Raw genomic sequence first — 20,972 nt, 5'->3', positions numbered from 1 at the left:
GTGTGCCACATTAATTGGGAGAGAGGGAGTACTTACTTAGATACAATTAAGGCAGCCTACTTTTTAGGTCATGGTGGTTCTACCATTCTAGAGCTTAGATAGACTGTAGACAAGTTGTACTTGTCCTACACAATAGACTAAAAACGGCAGTCTCGACGCACTGCTCTCCCATGATTAAATGCCCATAGGCCGGACCACGGCCTATCAGGACGAAATTTACTCTCAGATTTCTACAAGAAAATTGCTTCCAGTTGCCAACCCGACCTCCAGGTCACATGGCAGGTCCTACACAATAGACTAACACTAATATTCTTAAATTTCGAAAGATGAAACAATTAAAACACGTCTGAACTCAACACACTACATTAAGTTTGAGAGAAATATTCCAGATATAACAACAGCATATTTCATTTTATTGCATTTTCGCAGTAATAATATGTCGAAATCAGCACAACTATCAATTTCACAGTATGATAAGTTTGAGCTTACTGGATGCCGAAAAGCACATGTTGGGTTAAGACAGCTTCCCGCCAGCTAGTACCAACAATCCCTAGGGTTGAGCCTCGCTATCTCACTATGTCGATATTCACATTCCATTCCCTGGAACAAAAATCCATATCACAAAACCAGATTCTTAGATAAAATACTTATAAACGAGTTTAGCAAATAATTATATCGAAATTAAGATAATAAACAAAAAAAAAACGTAAATACGACGAAATGCAGATTAAAAAAATGAGAGAAATATCGAAATAAACCTTTTTGCAAGTGAGAGGAGATGCTAAGAAATAGACACAATCAGTATATCGCTTCTTCAATTCTTCATCCATTTTCTTGAATTTATTATACAAAAAAAAAAAAAAGTTGCAAATTTTTTCAAAGCATAATAAAATTCAAATAACTCGATGAAATTTGATACCCTTAACGATGTATATATCTATTATATATACACATACAACTACAGTTGTAGGGTGGTGGGGCGGGGGGTTTGGGTATGGGGGTGGTGATTATGGTGCTCGAAGTATTATAGAAGCTAACGCTTCCGGGTTTTTATACTTTTCGTTTTTTTTTTTTTTTTTTTTTTTTTTTGGCGTCATGGTCCTTGCTTTTTCGGCATGTTTTAGTACTTTGCTAAATTCTTTTCGAGAGGTAATTGTGAAAAACATACTGGAATTTTTTTTTTTTTTTGCGAGTTTGTCACGTGAGTTGTCGGCCACGTGAGGTTTGCTTAAATTTAACTATCACTAATTATTTATCAAAAAAAGACCTTCAAATTAATTTTGAATCCCATTATGTGGACGAAATATTATGGCCAAATTAAGTTGTCACGTACCTTTTGATCCGTGATGGGCCTTTTTATTGATTTTGACGATTTGATCTAAGGTAAGGATTTCTTGAACGAATCACACTCCTTCGTATATGTTAGAAGTCCATTGATGAGAGGGGGTTGGGAAAACGGTAATGAATATGAGGGCAAATGAAATTCACAAGGAGTTATACGTTTGTGTATTGATAAGACCGTTTACTATTTCAAGCTCAATTCAAGCTCAATCTCTCCCCCGGATGAACCAAATAACTAAGAGAAGCCATGAACTGTAATAGAAGAGCTTGCCCACCCATGCATAAATATTTTATAGTAACCTCATTAAACCGTACTTGGTATATCCAAATAATAAATTAGAGCGTAAATTGAAACATTCTAGGGCTATCTTCTCCATAAATGGAAAAGGGGTGTTTCGGATCAGGAGTGACAATTGTATTCAAACTCTTGGTCTAGTTAAATTTCATGGCGCGTATTTTCATAAATAAATGCATGATAGTTTAGGTAGGAAACTCGCAAATAAAAAAGATACTTTAAGTTTTTGATCATTATCTTTTCATTTATCAGTTTGAAGCATATTGATTCAACTAATTCAGATTTATACGGACACAAATATTATATAAGAACAATCAATCGATTAATAACTTGCGCTATAACCGTAAATTAGGTATGACTTATTAATTTTATGACTTTCGGGGTTATGGTGCTTGCTTTTTTGGCATGTTTTAGTTCAAAAAAAAAAAAGAGTAATTATTTAGAGCTGATTTGGATTGGCTTATTTTAGGTGCTTTTAAGTCAAAATGATTTTAAGCACTTTTATAGTGCTTGGGTAAAATAAAAAGTGCTTTTAAATACTTGTTTTTAAGCTAGTATGACAAAAATAAGCCAAAAGCCATAAGCTAAAATTTCTAACTTATAGCTTTTGGCTTATAAGTCAAAAGGCATAGGCCCATCCAAACGGGCTCTTAATCATATGCAAACCTCCAAATTCAATTAATTTGAATCCGTAATAGGGGAAATTTCAGAAATATACAATTTGCGCACTTACATTGCAAAGTTTTGGCCCAAAAACACTTTTATACAGTGTTATACACTTATATACAAAAGACAGGTATATTATGTATATAGGTGTTTGAAGGTGTATAATGTGTAGGTATATACACTAAAAAATATATACACGAAAATACGAACTTATACACATATATACACAATTATACAAATATTGTACAATGTGTAGGTATATAAACTAAAAAAAATATAATTATACAATATTATACACGAAAATACGCACTTATACACATTTATACACAATTATACAATATTGTATTAAGTGGGTATAAACATAGATCTGGACTGCTTTTGAATAATAATTATGTATATAGGTGTATAAAAATGTATAACAGTGTATAAGAGGTGTGAATAAACCTATATGCTGCTATTATACAATATTATACAAAAACTAACTCCAACACCACCAACAATAGCAGCAGCAGCACCAACCATCGCCGGAGTTCCGTTCTCCGATGAACTCCAACACCACCACTAGATCTGTGTGAGAGAGAGAAATTTCCGGCTAAAAACCACCAGCCACACACCACCAGATCTGAGTGAGAGAGAGAGAGAGAGAGAGAGAAAGCGAGGGAGAAATTTCCAATGGTGCCGACCCTCCACACCATCACCAGACCCGCCGATGAACTCTCTCTCAGACCTTTCCGGTGGTGCGGACCACCGATTGCGGAGGCGACGTCGTTGAGAGATGCCGATGATTATGGTCCAATGAAGAAGAGAGAGAGGAGGAGGAAGAGAAGGGAGTGGTGCACAGAGAGAGGGAGGAAGAGGAGGGATTGAGTCATTTTAAAAAAAAAAAAAAATTTTGTTGTAAGATTTAGAAATGTGGGTCAATTTTGATAGCATTGTTACCCTAATTAACATAAAACGATATTAACTCCTAAATATTATGGTAAGAGTATACTAGTATTTTTCTGACATGTTATACTTTCCTTTTCACAAATTGTTCCGATCAGAGTTGCTTGTAAGTTGTAACTTGTAAGAAAATTACTCGACGATCAATTAATCAATTACTTGTTTACTCTATAATTGTAAATTACGTACTCCTCCGTTCACTTTTACTTATTCACTATACTAAAATTATATTTTTACTTTTACTTGTCCACTTTAGCATATCAAGAAAAGACAAATTTTTTTTTCTTGTTTTACCCTTGACGCTAATAACTCATTTCCAAATTAATTTTCAAGTCCAATGAGATTATACACCAATTAATATGGACACTATAGTAAAATACGTACTTCATTTATTAAATCTTAAGGGGTGTGGAAAATCAAAAGTGGATAAATAAAAGTGAACGGAAGGAGTACGACTTAGTAATTTTAGGATCCTCTTGTGCATGGCCAAAATTATCCCGGGACTAATTTATCCCATATCTTGGGACTATTTTATACCATCTAGGAGATGGTATAAAATAGTCCCGGGATAAGTGGTATAAGAAGGTATATCCCGACTTATACCATGGGATGCATTTTATATTTTGTTTGGTACAACGTATAAATTTATCCCAGGATAAATTTATACCTTCTACCAAACATGATACAAAAAATTAGTGCTGGGATATCCCAGCTTATACCTTCTACCAAACGACCCCTTAGGGTTTTTTGGATTATGGTCGATCCTTGGTTTTTCGATATGTTTTTAGTGCTTCTTTTATTTAATCATTTATACGAATCGACTGATTCAATCAATGTGGATTGGTGCTGAGTGCTGACCCAAATATTATGATAAGAGTATTTTTTTTTTCACATGCTATATTTTTCTTTTCACACTTTTTCCTATTTAAGGTGCTTGTAACTAAATAAAATTACTTCACAATCAATCAATTAATTACTTACACTATCAGCAAATTATGTGCGACTTAATAATTTTAGGATCATCTGAGTTATGGTCTTTGCTTTTGGGGCACGAATTTCGGTGCTTCTATTTGTTTTCATTTAATCATAGACTGATTCAGTTAATCTGGATTTTGTACTTACCACAAATATTATGGTAAGAGTATAATACGTACTTTTTGTTTGACATGTTATATTTTCTGTTTTCACACTTTTTTCCTATTAAAGGTGCTTGTAAGTAAATAAAATTAATCGACAATCAATCAATCAATTATTTACACCTTAATCGTAATTAGATATGACTCATTAAAACTACTCGAGAGGTCAATCGATTAATTACTAACTTACACTATAGTTGCGAATTTGGAAACTAGGTGAAGAGTATCACTTAGTTAAATCATTCACAAATCATGACAGATTTGTATAATTGTATGGTTGGTTACTATCTTCACTCTACCTTTCTTTGTTAAAATTCTTTACTAGTCATGATGGATTGGTCTTGTTGAATCGTTCACAAATCATGACTTATTTGTATAATTTAATACTATCTTCATTCTATCTATTTTGTTAATTGTTCATAAATCTTGTCGAATTGGGATGATTTGGTACTATATTCATTCTACCTATATTATTAAAAAATTCACAAGTTATAACGAATTAGCAACTTGATACTATCTTCATTTATAAGCAACAAAACACAAAGTTTGTTCGTTCTGTTATTCACCTGTATAATTTAATACTATCTTCATTTTAGTCAAGATTACGTACAAATTTCTACGAATCAAGACTATCCTTTAATTCTTAGAAAGTTCAAAATTCATTTAAGAAGCTTGTAGACGAACTTTTCTTTTTTCCGTGAACATCACATAAGTTTACTTCGTAATATGTCTCAAATTTCCATATAACACTATAATGGCATTTATAACCCAATTTGGGAGCAGAATCCCAAGAAACCATATACAAAATCTCATAGCCACTTTCGTTTACTTGTACATTTCAAATTGACACATTGTACAGTTTTGTAGTACTTGAAAGTTTTATCCAAAAATAATTACCATTATTATTAATATTAATATTATCATTTTTGTAAGACACGTTAACATTGACATTGTTCTTGTAAGGATTACATTGTAAAACACATTAACATTGTGTTCTTGTAAGGATTATATTCTGTCAGCTAAGAGTACCAACTATTCTCGCTGTATTATGACTTAATTATTGGTCCTTGTAGGATTGTGGAAGCAGAAGATGTTGAAAAAGAAGAAGATGACGACGCGGATCCAAGATTTAAATTATATGTGTTCAAGCTTAAGATTTTTAGTATTGAACTCATTATATTTTAAAAGCTATGGGTTCATATTTACTATTTACTAGTTTTTGCGTACGCGCTTTGCGGGGGACTAAAGCGCGTACCTCATTTGACAACAAATACTACAGAAAAAATTGGACTTAGCTACGAACTTTGTCGTTAATCTATCGCTAAATTGCTCGTAGCTAGTTTTTTTTAAAAAAAATAATTCGTTACAATCCGTTTTGCTAAATAAAATTTAACGATGAATTTTATTGTTTAACTTATCGTTGCTAATTCATGTTTATTTAATAGTGAAGTAACTTAATAAAAAATATAAGATAAATATTATTAAATAATATTGGATTATAAAATAAAAATCAAAGAAAAGTATCAATTCTTGAAATTAATTAACTTTAATCATATTTAGCTGATGAACAAAGGAAGAAATCTTGCCATACAGAACTCTCGCTCTCAGACAAATAATACAACAAATTCTAAAATAATATATTAGATGAAAAACTTAAATTCAAACAACTCATATTTAATCCCGACTTTTGTCAACTCATAGATTCTTCCTTTGAGTCTCACAAGAATTATGTAATCAATTTGAATGCCAATATTATATGTCCGTCACTGATTTATCAAAATTTTAGGTGGATGTACACAACTCTAATTGAATGTAAAATTTACTATAAGCTAAAATCTAAATATATGTACGACTAATGTAAAATAATTTTACCCGCCTGGTAATCATACTGAGCTTTCAAACACATCTTTTATTAATTGTGATTTATAAATTATTAGCGTCTTTAATTGATATTTAAAGGATAAAAAAAATCAACCTATATTTTACATACGAGGTTTGAATTTTCTCGAATTAATTAATTGAATAACTCTTACAAACAATTAGATAGCAGATAAGTTCATAACAGATGCATGAAATATATTACAAACGAAAAATTGAATTAGTTTTATGGTCTCGTAAATTATATGAAACTTGAAACTTCTATTCCTAATTAAGCATGTAGAAACTACTACGCACGAGCCATTTTTTCCTATTATATGACTATCAAAAGCATTGCTAATGTATTCAAGAGAAATTTACCTCGGTTTTCGTTGATTTGATAAATTGAGTTGGATTCTATGGAAAAAAAAAGGGGAAAAAAAATCGAAAAAAACCTTTTTCAAGTGAGGGGGAGATGCTAAAAAATAAACACAATCAGTATATCGCTTCTTCAATTCTTCATCCATTTTTTGGATTTATTATACAAAAAAATGTTCAAATTCAAAGCATAATAATATTCAATAATTCGAACAAATTGGTTCTGGTGCTCAAAAGTATTATATAGAAGCTAACGCTTTTGGGTTTTTATAATTTCCGATTTTTTGCGTCATGGTCCTTCCTTTTTACGGCATGTTTCAGTATAATCCCCTTTTTTTAAAAATAATAATAATAATAATTGCCCCTCCATTTCGTAATAAGTGGTGCTTTCACCTTTTCATTTTTTTTAAAACCCCCATTTAAAAGGATTTATAAAATAATTGAGGTTTTAGATTTGGGCATATAACTTAAGAATTCACATACTCTTAGAAATTAACAGGTGTATTGACTAAAATACTCGTAATTAAGTGGGGCTTTGAAACTATAACAAGCATTAAATTTGTTCATTTAATTAAAAATGTTACAAGGGTAAATTTGATAAAAAAAATGAAATACCTTCTTGATAGACAAAAAGCCTCAATTGTTTTGGACTAGCTTTTAGAAGCTAAATCCTCAATTATTTTGAACCGAAGGGAGTACTGTTTTTACACTTCCACTCCAGCTTGACTCGGACCTACCTACCGATCATGTGCAGAGGTGCTTTTTATTTTATTTCAAAATAAGTGGTGTTTTACGTAATAAAAAAAGGCTTTGACTTTGTTCCTCTAATTTAGCCTTATTTAAATAAAGAGAGTTTTATATAACCAAAAAACTACTAAAGAGCTACTTTTTTTTTTCAAGGGCATTTACTAAGAATAAATTAATAAAAATACTATCTTAATATATGGAAATTAAGACATTAATACGAAAATGCGTTCAATAATTCGACCAAATACAAATAAAAAAAGGAGAAAAATATAGGAAAAACCTTTTTGCTAGTGAGTGGAGATGCTAAGAAATAAACCCAATCAGTATATCGCTTCTTCAATTTTTCATCCATTGTTCGATCTAATTATACAAAATGTCGAATTTTCAAAGCTACGGGCTATTAGCTCGGTGATAGAGCGCGCTCCTGATAATTGTGTCGTTGAGTGTTATTCCTTAGATTAGTATTGCTCATAAGTAATGTGATATTTATAATCCATCCATAGGATGGGTTTCATTTGGTTCTCTTTGGGATGATAAATGACCTACTTAACTCAGTGGTTAGAGTACTGTTTTCATACGGCGGGAGCCACTAATTCAAATCCAATAATAGGTAAAACTTATTAGATACCATTAAATAAAGTTCAAATAACTCGATGAAATTTGATACCCTCAACGATGTATACACATATACATACAACTGTAGGGTATGGGCCTATGGGGGTGGTGATTATGGTGCTCAAAGTATTATAGAAGCTAAAGCTTTGGGGGTTTTATAGTTTTAAATTATTTTTTTGAGTCATGGTCCTTGCTATTTTTGGCATCTTTCAGTACTATCCCAATTTTTTTATTTAATCATCTGAAAATCGACTGACCCAAGTTTTATGCTAAGTGTCGTAGTATTATTTCTTTTTGGCTATATATTGAGAAGCCCATTAAGCTTCCTAGCAAATTTTATTTTATTTAGACACTCAAATTATAACTTGTTTCAATGAAGCACCTGAACACATGATAAAATATTTTATTACATACTTCTAATTCTAATTATGATTTTTTTTTTTTGCATGTTATCAAACATCTATTAGGTAGCTAATTTAACAGCATAAAATATGTTATTTCCTTAATTATACGTAACAACAATACGTAAAATTGACAATGCGCGATGTCTAGGAGGAAGGAAGGTAAAAGAGACGTTGTGACCTTACCCTTATCTCGATGGGTAGGAGGGAGAGCTTCGAAAGACCCCTCACCTCAAAATGCTTGGAATTTTACGGCTTATTGAGGCTAATGCGTATTATAATTATATTTAACAACAACAAATGGAAATTTGAAGAAATGCAAATGAAAAAAGGAGGAAAATATAGAAATGACCTTCTTGAAAGTGAGGGGAGATGCCAAGAAATAGACACAATCAGTATATTGCTTCTGCAATTCTTCCTCCATTTTTCGAATTGATTATACAAATTGTTCAAATTTTCAAAGCATTTAGTTCAATGAAATATCAATTTCTCAATGATATGTATCTATCTATACATACATACACATATACATACAACTGTAGGGTATGGGAGTAGTGACTATGGTGCTCAAAGTATTATAGAAGCTAACGCTTTGTGGGTCTTATAGTTTTATGATTTTTTTGTGTCATGGTCCTTGCTTTTTCGGCATGTTTCAATTCTTTACCCAAATTCTTGGTTTATTCAACCATATTGAAGCATATTAATTTTATCAATTCAGATTTGTAAGGACCCAATTATTAAGGTAAGAACATAATTTATTTTCTATATATTTTCCTATTAAAGTACTTGTAAGGAAATAAAATTACTCAACTATTACATCAGGATCAGGATATAACAATATCTACCCTAATAAACCACAGCCCCATGGCTTCAGACAAACATATCTAATAACCAATCTATAATACTAGGAAGCAGCAAACAGATACTCAAACAACAAAGCTAAATTGATTTAGAAAGGCTCTGAGCTAAACCTTCTCCTCGAAAACGATGAACCCTCCAGAAGGCTGTGGTATGGTGACATGTCTCTCAGTTACACGTCTTACAACACCATCTGGAAGGGGCTGAAGCTCTTGTTCGGGCCTGAATATACAGAGTGAGGTTAAAACTCATACAAACAGAACAAATCTCAAGCAGAAACACAAAATAATGGAACACCACAAGTAAAAGAGATCTTACAGTGCAGCTAAGTTAATTTGTACTTTGGTGGAGCAAGTTCGGGTGATTCCACAAACTGAAGATTAGGATCCCTAAAAGTAGGAGAAGATTGGGTTCAATACACCTGCAGTATATATGACTCGAACAAACATGAAATAGAATTATATGTAGCATTACCCAGCAAGCTTTCTAACAAGGTATAGAAAAGGCTTCTCCAAGTTGTAGTTACTCTTTGCTGAGATCTCATAGTATTGTAAATTGTTCTCCCTGTGAAAGGTAACTTGCTTTGCCTCGACCTGCCTGTTCCTGACATCATCAACTTTGTTTCCACAGAGAACGATGGGAATGTTCTCACAAACCCTGGAGGAAGCAATGGGAAAGTCATTTCAGATTCAATTGCATATCATCAAATTATGAGTCGAGTATAATACATGAACAGTTTCTTACCTGCAAAGATCTCTATGCCACGTAGGAACATTCTCGTAGGTCAGACGCGCGGTAACATCAAACATGATAATTGCACATTGTGCATGAATGCTGCACAAGAAACGTAGACAAATATGAGGAGACAAAATACAGTCACCAAAAGCTTCAAAGCAAGATAACTAATGGCAAGACAGTCATCCAAGTGTTTTGAGTTCAAAAGAGTGAGCACAATTTCTGTCGCCTCAGATATAATAAGACCACATTGTAGAAATACCAATGGTGGCATTTGCTGTAGAACACCAAATGTTAACAACTATTCTTCACAATCAGAACAAACGAGCATACTTAATACCAATATCCTTTTATCTGGACACATTATTCACTCTTAGGATTTGATAGTAAATGCTTTTAATCAGAAATAACATCCTTCAAGCAGAGCAGACCCTTGAGGAAAATTAAGGTTTTTAACTGTCTTAGAGTCACTTACTAGTAGCCATCACGAAGACGTCCACCAAATTTCTCTTGTCCAGCAATGTCCCAGCAATAAAAGCAAATTTTCCCACAATTTGTGAAGAAGTCTAATGGGTGAACCTCCACACCGATAGTGGCTGTATGAAAACGAAATTTAATAAATAATCCACTCATGAGATACCAACATAATAAGAAACAGAGCAAGCCCATTGTGAAACAGGACAATGACCCAAACTTGTTCTGTCAGTAAACTTACGTTCATATTTTTCCTCGAATTCACCAGTGAGATGCCTTTTGACAAAAGTTGTCTTTCCTGGAGAAAATAATAACAATTACAACAGGATCCATTAGAGTACTCTAACAAAAGGAAGCAAGCCACTAATCTCAATGAAATATTCACTTCAATTTACAAAGATACAACTGACAATAATTTTCATACTTAAGAACACCATGTAAAGCTAACAATGTTTTTCATATGTTTGGAGAAATCAAAACAAAATATATTTGTTTGACATCAAAACATTTTTACCAACATTCTCTTTGAAACAAAAAGATACTAGAAGCAAATCTCAGATAAGCATAGAAACATACCAGTTCCTCTATCACCCACAATTACAAGCTTGAAGCTTGGATAATCTACAGTTTGTTGGTTTAGTAGAGCCTGCAATCCATCAAAAAAAAAATTACAATCTACCCCTAATCACATATTACCACAAATAAAACTCATCAAAGTTAAAAACCAACTTCTAAGAAGAATGAAACCGAGCTTTTGGACAAAAAAGGGGGAAAAAAGTGTATAAGCACTCTTCATTCCAATTAGATAAACAAAATTTGTGCAAATTATAGAAAAATAAACAAAAACATATGAATATTAAATGCGATACAAAAATAAATGTAATTAAAATTAACCCACCATATTGAAAAATAGAAAAAAAAAAAAAAATAGCAGCAAAGCTTCAAAGAGAAAAGAGAAGTAAGGTTCTTTTAAGTGAAGAAAAATGAATTGTGAAGTGGGTTTAGCTTTAACTTAACGCTACTTATTGGGTCTTTTTTTGGCTTAATTTTTCCGCTACTAATTAATACACTTTCAGTTTCAATTGATGTGAATCCATTTCTTGAATACAGAATTTAAGAAAAAAGATAAGATTTTTAAATTTGTGGTCCTAAATAAGTTATATATATTTTGTGTGGCTATAAATCATTGCATAAAGATAAAGTGTTTTCAAATATAAAAAAAGGTCATTCTTTTTTATAATTTAATAAGAAATAAATTCGCATAAATCAAAAGCAGGAATAAATCTACTTTTTTTATTTTATTTTTTGGGCTTAATTTTTCCACTTATTTATATCTATATCTATATCTATCTATATAAAATAGGAGAGGTACAAGCAATGTAGTTAAGCTAAGTGGCAAGCTAATAACAAGTTACTTGGCAATTTTAATACAAAATTTATTTGGCTATGTAATAATGTTGAATTTGAATTAAAAGATAAAAATTATAGTGTTATCTTATCCAAACTATTTCAAAAGATAAAATTAAAAGTTCAACTCAAATATTTTATGAAACATGTTTTGCGATTGATAATTGTCAATTTACAGATCAAAAAACAGTATCACGTAGAAATTTGTTATAATAACACATTAAAATGGTTTAAAGCTTTTACTTATAAAAGCTACAGCTAAAAATCTTATTCTAAAATACGTCATAATGTAATACTGACATAAAATTATAAAAATGACACACTTACTGAGATAAATATGAGAGCTAGCTAAAGGCAAGTTTAACTCTCTCATATTTGATATTGTGACGTTGCCTGGTTGAAAATTTTTAAGAAGGGTATCAGAAATTTACAATATTAAATAACATATCAAATTGCCTTTTTCTTAAAATTACGAGACAATATTAATAAGTATCGTAATAAGTAATAATTTTGAATTTGCAGTGAAATGTAAAAACATTTGAATTGGGATAAAAGAAATCAATTTGAATTAAGTGATAAAAATATTTGAACTGAGCTAAAAAAAAAATGCAGAATTTGAATTTAAATTTGAAGAGAAAATAAGATTGAGATGAAAGATTTTGAATTTCAACTAGAAGGATATGCATTGAGACGGAAGGTTCCTAATCTAAAAATTATTTTGCTTTTGTACTTCCTCTTAGAAACTCATCTGCTGCCTTTTCTTTATTTTGCCCTTTCTATCATTTACTTTTTACTTTTGCATTTTTTGTTCTTTCCAACCATTGCCAACATGTGATGAATATTTTGACAAAAATTGATCAATTTTATATGATATATAAGAGTGGGACCATAATTTGCTGTAGCTTATATCTTTGTGATGTTAAATGGGGGCATATGCTTAGCCCCCGTTTGGCCATAAGAATAATTCACTTTATTTCGAAAATTTGTTTCACTTTTTTTCGGAATCCGTTTAATGTGAGAATTCCGAATTTTAGTTGTATTTCGGAATAACAAAAACTCAAAAAACTTATTTTTCAAAAAAAAATCACTTTTTTCCCTTTTTTAAAACTACATTTCATCAAAAACTACAATTTAAAAAACTATGGCCAAACACAACTCCAACTCCAACTTCAACTCCAAAATTTCAAAAAAAATGTGATTTTTTTTTATAGCTATGGACAAACAGGGCCTTAATTTATCTCTTCAGTTATGTGTCATTTTTTTTTTTCACTTTAATTCTTATTTGCATCCATGCATATATGTCAGGTTTTATACATGCTTATCATGGAAGGCTCGCGGTTTGCTTTTTTTTATACAGGCTCGTAATGGATAAGTTATTTTTCGATTGAAGATCTCAGCGTCATTGCAAGCAGGAAATTTACTTCCTGATGCAAGGTAACACTCTCATTTTCTACATATAGAGATCCATAAGAATGTCTTTTTAACATGTGAAAATTCTAAGAATCAACTGGAATGAGATCCTATATGTTATTATGCACTTCTTGAAAACTATCAGTGTGAAAATTTAATTTTGAATTTAAATTGAAAGATATATAAATATACTTGAATTAAAATAAAATAAATTTAATCGGAATTTAAATTGAGAGATTGAATTCAGATAAACAGTTTTGAATTGACATAAAATGTGAATTTGATTTGAATTAAGAGATAAAAATATTTTTATTTGTAATCAAATTTTAATCTTAATAGGCGTAACCATTGGACTACGGATGTTCTGGGTAATGTCATTGGCTCTTAATAGGTAGCTTATAGGTTTAGGCCTCATTTGTTTGCATTTAATGCAGGTCTGAATCGAATGGTTCTTAAGTCATTAAGTGCATTTGTTTACATTAAGATCTAACCACTTATTTGGTCTGAATAGGTCTTAATCATTAAGATCTTGAATAAAGTCTGAATATCATTAAGAGGTATTTTGTATAAATAATTTTTACCACCGGCTCTATCCCACCCCCTATACCAATCCCCACCACCCACCCCCAACACTACCCTCCTCACTGATAACGTCCAAATACACTCTCAAGAGAAAGTGTACACGGTCGTATGCAATATATTTACCTTAACTATGAGTCGGGGTCGAATCCACATTAGAGAACAATATATAGGCGATTAAGAAAAGTATGAAATTTTCACTAACTAAGCTAAAGCCAAACGATGGATAATATTTTGGGTTTTTGAGAAAGATTATGACTAATGCAAAAATATAAACTAACCTAGAAAGCGATAAAATGATCAATGGCCACAAGTTCGAATACAAGGAAATTACACTCAAGTAACGATCCAATGTATTTCACGATATCACAACTAAGAGCGGGTTTATGTTAATAGATAATGATTTCTAAAGTCTCATTGAAAGTCTTCCAACCAAATCAATGAATTTCACTCTAAGCTTTTCCAAGCCTTAGAGTGTGATATTAGGCACAAATCAATTTAACCTCAAGTAACTATCCTCTTCCGAGCTCAAGTTATTAGATGGATTTAATGACCCAAATTCTTGTTAATCAATCTTTCCCAACCTAGATTTCCTCTTCCAAGCTCAATCTAAGTAAATGGGTGAGTCCTAGGGTTAGCTAATCCCTTTGGAAACATTCGAAGAACGAGATTAATTAAATCAACAAAGACCCACTTCAATAGCAATAAGAATCATTCAATACATAAGCACAACAAGAGTTTCAAACCAAACTTTAATCAAGAATACTTTCATAAACGAGATTCAAGTTATGGAATAGAAAGCTACACACTTAGATATACAATATAAAACAAGGAATTGAAGAAAGGATTAAGAAATATCTCATTGAAGTGCTTCCAATCTTCTCCTCCAATGGTGTAGAAAAACCCTAGCCTCCAAGCTTGTAACAAAAATGGCCAAAGATGATAATGTTTTGCCCTAGCCTCCCTTTTGTAGCTTCCCCCCATTTTTCCAAGTCCCAAAGAATGACAAAATATGCCCCAACTTTCGTTTTTGCAGTTCTGCCCGTTTTTTGCAGTTCTGTCCCGTTTTTGCAAAACTGTCCACTTTGACAGTTTTGCAAAAATGTCCAGTTTGGCCTCTTTTTGACTTTCCTTTCACTTGGTTTCTTCCGATCACTTCTATATCACATGAAGCTGAATAGAGCACCAATATCTCATAAATCAGCCGAGGTGCAGCATCTGCGACAAAGGATGCGACTCGCAAGTTCCACGTGCGAGTCGCGTGTGGTGTCGCGTGTGTTCGCATCATTGTCTTATTCTATTGGCCATCCTCGTCAACGTACGCGCGTGACCGCGACTCGCGTACGATTACTGCGATTCGCGTGTGGTGCTCCGGTTCATTTCGCCTATCTTGGCTTGTTTTGCTATTTTGTTCCATTTTGGTCCATTTTGATCCATTTTGCTCTTTTATGCTCTCCTAGGCATCTTTTCCTACAAAACAACATAAAACACACAAAAAGTAACAACAAAAGTGCTTAAGGAGTCACAAAAGCTTAAGGAATTAGCGTCGAATATCGCGTAATTTCACGACTCATCACTCACCACCAACACCAGCCCAACCCCATCTACCCACCACCACAACCCACCCACCTACCCACCATCACCCACCACCCCAACAACTCGCCACCACGACCACCCAACCCCCACCTTACCCCCACCACCCACCTACGTTAGCCCCAACCACCACCCACCACCACCCTAACCCCAGACCCATCACACCACCACCACCCACCTACCTTACCCCCAACCACCCTTTCACCACCACCCACCCCCTCTCTAACCCAAGACCCCCCAAACCACCACCGCTCACCCCCCTCCCCCCCCCAACCCTCTACCCATAACCCAACCCCCTAACCTTCCTACCCCCCCCCACCCCAAGGCTACCACCCCACACCATATCCCACCCACCACCACACACTTACCCCACCCACGACTACTACAAAGCATCTCCCATCATTAACGGCAAACATAAATATTTCAATTTTTTGTCAAATAATATTTTTATTTTATTAAAATTTGTATTTATTTTCTAATATTTTGTTACTTTTTAAATTAAATTATATATTTATTATGTTTTAAAAAAATGTTATGCACATTCAGATATTGAAAAACAAACGGTCTTAATCATTCGGTGTTCGGATCTAGAGACAACATGTTAATCATTCGGATGTGCATTGATTCGGACGCTTAATCTTAATGAAACAAATGAGGCCTCAGTAAGATAATTTTATTTTTTTAATAGTTTGTCAAAAATTAGTTCAGAAATAAACTCATGCAAAAACCATTCGACATCTTTAAAGGATTATCTGGATAGTCATATTCGTGTACGATAAGGATCAATAGGATTTTAAATATATTTTATCTCAAAAAGTTTACTAACTGATATGATTATAGTATTTGAGTTCAAATGAATTTCAACCTCTTATACCCCAATGGATAATAAACAAAACAATGTTAGATTTTCTTTCAAGATTTGGGTAATTATAAATCAAGCCTCATTAATTCTAGCTGAACAATACATGTAGCAACTTTTCTTTCGTTTCTTGCATCTCATTTTATTCTTATGTAATAACTCAAGAGCTAATTCGGATTTAGTATACATATTTCTATTTTAATGTATTTATATTAATTAAAAGTTATTTCCTATTGTTTGTTATTTGGTGACTTATTTAGTTCGATATTACTATTTTGATTAGCAGAAAACAGAAAGACAAAGGAAGGAGGAGAGAAAATGAATGATGAACTACAAAAGAAAGAAGGAGGAGGGAAGAACAACAACAACTTATTTGCGACTTTGAAATCACATTTTTATTATGAAGGTTGTGTCTCCAAAGTTATCAAAGCCCTTCAAAGTTTAGAAGATATATCGTTTTAATGAACTATTCCGCTAGATTATTAAAAAATATTACACATTTTTTCTCTTTTGCTATTCAAAAGTGATATGTCATTTTAATTTAAATTTGGTGATTGGTAAATAGCAAGGAGTGCACAAGGTTAAATGGATTTTTCTCACTTTTATTTTTATTTATTTATTATTACTTTTTCAAAGATTGCTTTGTACTTATGTATTCATTGAAATATTTATTTTCTTAATCAAACTTTTTCATATTTGAACTTTAATTTTGCTTGAATTTTCTTTATTTTCTGTAGGCATAATACTTGAATTTTTTTATTTTTGTCCTTCAAAAGTTGATTTGTCATTTTAATTTTCTTAAAAAATTTGTGTTGACTTAAGTTGGTGTATACCAAGGAGCACAAGGTTTGATGTTATTTTCGAACCTTTATTTTTTTATTATTATTATTTTTGCAATTTTTTAAATTTTAACCAAGTTTCTTTATTTTTGAACTTCGGCTTTATTTTATTTTTTGTTTTTAGATTTTCGAGCAGCTGTTGAATAAATATAATTTAAAAACTTTCTCAATATACTATTTACTAGAAGTCAAGATTGGTGTTTTATCGTCTTCGACGCTCTTCATAAATTTAGCACTAAAATCAATAGCTTAAAGAGAAGAAAATAATGAAGAAGAGTTTGAATAAGAAGTAAATCTGGCTTTGGCAGAAATGCAAGGATGCTATTTTAAAAACGGAACATATACTTACTATCAAATATATGTAAATAATGGGAAAACATCGTATTGAGTAGTGTATATTATATGATATGAATTAAGGAAAAAAAATTAACAGTTGCAATATATAAGCAAATATTTTAAGACATTGGCCTAGAATTTGTAATAATAACTTAACATCTGTTGTACTTTTTGCACTACATGTTCTTTCATTTGGTTTTAACATTGATGGTCCAATCTTTGATACTTCGATTATTCTCCAGCATTGAACTCATGCTCGGATAGTTATTTTGCAGTGGGCAATAATATTAAACTAAGTCGCAAATTATTAGAAAATCGGCAAAATTTGACATATTTAAAAGTAGTAGAATAACATCGAGTGTAGTTAATTTTTGAATTGAGTGTGTGATGTGCCGAGAAATTATGGCACATTCGATGCCAATTGCTTAATCTTTTGCGAATCCTCAAGTACTTTTGATGCCGCTTTTCGTGTTTTTGTGTTAATTTGTAGACTAACAAGTGTTGAAAGCAAAATGAAGCAAATACAAGCCAAAGTGCGCCAAAGCACCATTTGCGAGTCACGAATGCTAACGGCATTTGATAATAGAGATCTTTGAAGAAATGAAGATAGGGTGCGACTAACTTGCGAGCACCATGCGAGTCACACTTGATGCGAAAATCTTTCGCTCTTCCACTGATGGAATCTACATGCCCATGTGATACTTTGGTGCAACACTTCTTTCCATTTGTATGCGATTAGCATCGACGCGCGAGGGTGTTTTTTTCCAGATTTTGTTCCCATTTTTGCACTTCTATAAATAGAATTCTAGGGTTTTGGATTCATTATTCTACACTTTTTAAAGTTGTCTTTTTGTGGAGCTCATTTATTATTGGTGGTTGAAGCTTTTTAAGAGATTCTCCACTTTTGTCATCTTCTCCATTAAAGACTTTTGTAAGCTTTATGAATACTCTTTATGCTTTTACTTCATGTGTAATGAATATTAGTGGCTAAGCTCATTTAGCTAAGGTTGTGGGATCAAATGTATTAGTTATGTGATTGAGTTTCATATTCACACTTCATTTATATGCCAAATGTGTTTTCTATTAACTTTTCATGCTTCAATGTCTTGTGATGGTGTACAACATTACTTGTGCCTTACTATCATTACTTTGCTTGGAAAAGAAAGTAGAGGTTAGGAAAAGAGTTAATAGCAACAATTTGAGGCATAACCCTCATCTAATAGCTTGAGCTAGGAATAGGAAAGCTAGTTGAGACTAAATGGGTATTCTCATATAAGACATTCTAAGGCTTAGAAAAGCTTGGAATGAATTTTGCTAATTTGATTGGAAAACGTTTGGCAAGAGTTAAGTGGCCCTTGGTCTACTACACCTATATATAGAAATGAGTTGAAGTGAAACCCAAGTGCATTACTTTCCATTGGAACCACAACCTTAGTTCGACTTCCAGATAGTTAAATCTCATACCAACAAATTGTAGACGTAATGGTCAGAGACCAAAATCAAACATTATTATATTCCCCTTTCCTCGAAATATAGATTAAAAGTCAAGCGATACACTCAACAAGTATATTTCTTCATTGTATTCTCTGTGGGATTCGACCCCAACCTCTTGGGTTCTATATTTGACAACGACCGCTTACTCCTACTATTAAAGGTGTAATTTGAGCGTATCAGTGTGCTTATATTTTGAATTTGATTTGAACTATAAACTTTTTAAATCGAGTGTTGTTAATTTTTTTATTTAGATGAAAGATAAGAAATTCAATATAATTTTTTTCAATGAATATTAACAAAACAAGAAAAACAAAGGGGGGGGGGAGCAATTGAAAATAATATCATAAAAATTAGATATCAAAACTTCCTTCTTTTTTAAGTTAAAAGCATGTTAAAGAATATTTTGACGTCCTTTAATTTATTTTTCACGTGTAGAAGTATTAGAAATTGACTTATAAAGAGAAACTAAATGATCTCCACAAGAATGACAGTTTATAAGTAATTAGATTTGTTATTATAATAATATAAACAAGATATGATAATTTTCTATGATTAGTTTCTATGTTAGTAGCAAGCTAATAACAAGCCACTTGACAATTTTAGGACAATATCAATTGTTATGTAATAAAAGTAAATTTGAATTATAAAGATAAAGCTTTTGAGTATATAAATAAACTTCTGAATTTGAAAAAATAATTAAAAGATAAAGTTTTCAAATTTGAATTCAAAGCTAAATATTTTTTAACAATTAAAATTGAGACAACTGATTTTTTTTTAAACATGTATCTGCTAAAAGTTTGGATAGCTCCAAAAGTACGGTAGAGATATGTATCAAAATTCAAATTAGAAGTAAACAGTAAAGATAACTGATTTTAAAATCATTATAATAGAAGAAAAAAAAAAGGGTAGATTGAGATAACTATGGATATTTATGCATTGATTCACTTAACAAATAAAATAAAGTAGTAAATAATCTCTCTCTCATAGCGATCTTAATTAAGAAATAAAAGATAAAACATCATGTGGAGAAGACCATGTAATTGAAATCATAAATAATAAAATCTAAAAGTAACAAAGAAATAATTCAATAAAAGATATAACATCATGTGGAGAAGACCATGTAATTGAAATCATAAATAATAAAATCTAAAAGTAACAAAGAAATAACAAAATAATTAAGCAAAAATTAAAAAAAATTATAATATAAGTAACTTTCTCACATAGGCAATTTCAATAAATGTAACTAAAAGCCATCCTTTTATGTTGAAAATAAAAGGTAGATATATGTTAAATTTTGTGGAAAAAAATTTCTCTTTTGTAACAACTAAAGAAAGAAAAGAAGATTAAAAAAAATTAAAAAGAGAAAAATAAAACATAGGGAAGAGGTTAAAACCAAGGATAAGGAATAGTAATGAATTGATCTTCTATTTGGTCTTTCATTAGCATATTCAAATTTGAATTGATCTAATCAGTTGCAAATATTTCACTCAACTCAAATATATAGGTAGTAAGATAAAAGTATCTTAAATTATTATTTTTAAAATATACATTGTGTTTTAAAAAATATACCTTACAATTGATATGATAGAATTTAAATTTTAAGCAAAATAAAATTTGAGTTGGAGTGAAGTTCAAACACTCTTAACTTTTTCTATGTAGACACCTCTAATTATACATATTGTTAGACTTTCTTCTCCTCCTTTTGTTAGTAATATTAGCTTTATTAGTGAATTTGTATTTATTTCATTCTTCATATTCTTTATTTTTAATGTTCTCATTTTTTATATGCAGATGGTGATGTCCATATTACGAGCAATGATGTTACAAAATTGTTTTCTTTTTCTACTATATTCAGGCATGATCTTGAGCAAGTAATATTCTTCAATGTAATTATTCTAACTATTTTCATTTATTCGTTTGATTTTTGATAAAAATGGATACATTTACCTTACGTTCCGACCTGAATATAGTAGAACATATATAAAAACTCACTTTCTTGTTAACAATTAA

The 20,972-nt window shown here is 31.5% G+C and overlaps 1 protein-coding gene across 1 annotated transcript; it reads right to left on the bottom strand.

The window, feature by feature from the left end:
- Positions 1-9,706: 9,706 nt before the first annotated feature.
- Positions 9,707-11,410, bottom strand: LOC132031457 (GTP-binding nuclear protein Ran-B1-like). Its single transcript, XM_059421435.1, has 6 exons — positions 11,344-11,410; positions 11,022-11,091; positions 10,687-10,743; positions 10,447-10,567; positions 9,981-10,070; positions 9,707-9,893 (listed from the first exon to the last, which is right to left on the bottom strand). The coding sequence occupies exons 1-6, from the start codon at positions 11,344-11,346 to the stop codon at positions 9,707-9,709; spliced, it is 528 nt and encodes a 175-aa protein (XP_059277418.1). The 5' UTR covers positions 11,347-11,410.
- Between the last annotated feature and the right edge of the window lie 9,562 nt (positions 11,411-20,972).

Source organism: Lycium ferocissimum, chromosome 9, assembly GCF_029784015.1.
Source record: "Lycium ferocissimum isolate CSIRO_LF1 chromosome 9, AGI_CSIRO_Lferr_CH_V1, whole genome shotgun sequence".
Classification (NCBI taxonomy): domain Eukaryota; kingdom Viridiplantae; phylum Streptophyta; class Magnoliopsida; order Solanales; family Solanaceae; genus Lycium; species Lycium ferocissimum.
The sequence above is the reverse complement of the archived record's forward strand: the minus strand, read 5'-3'. Positions and strand labels throughout refer to the sequence as shown.

Coding starts and splice junctions, on each gene's coding strand:
- LOC132031457 (XM_059421435.1), bottom strand. Junction 10,744..11,021: donor TGTGGGTGATAGAGGAACTG/GTATGTTTCTAT, acceptor TATTTTCTCCAG/GAAAGACAACTTTTGTCAAA. Junction 9,894..9,980: donor TGGCATAGAGATCTTTGCAG/GTAAGAAACTGT, acceptor TGCTTCCTCCAG/GGTTTGTGAGAACATTCCCA.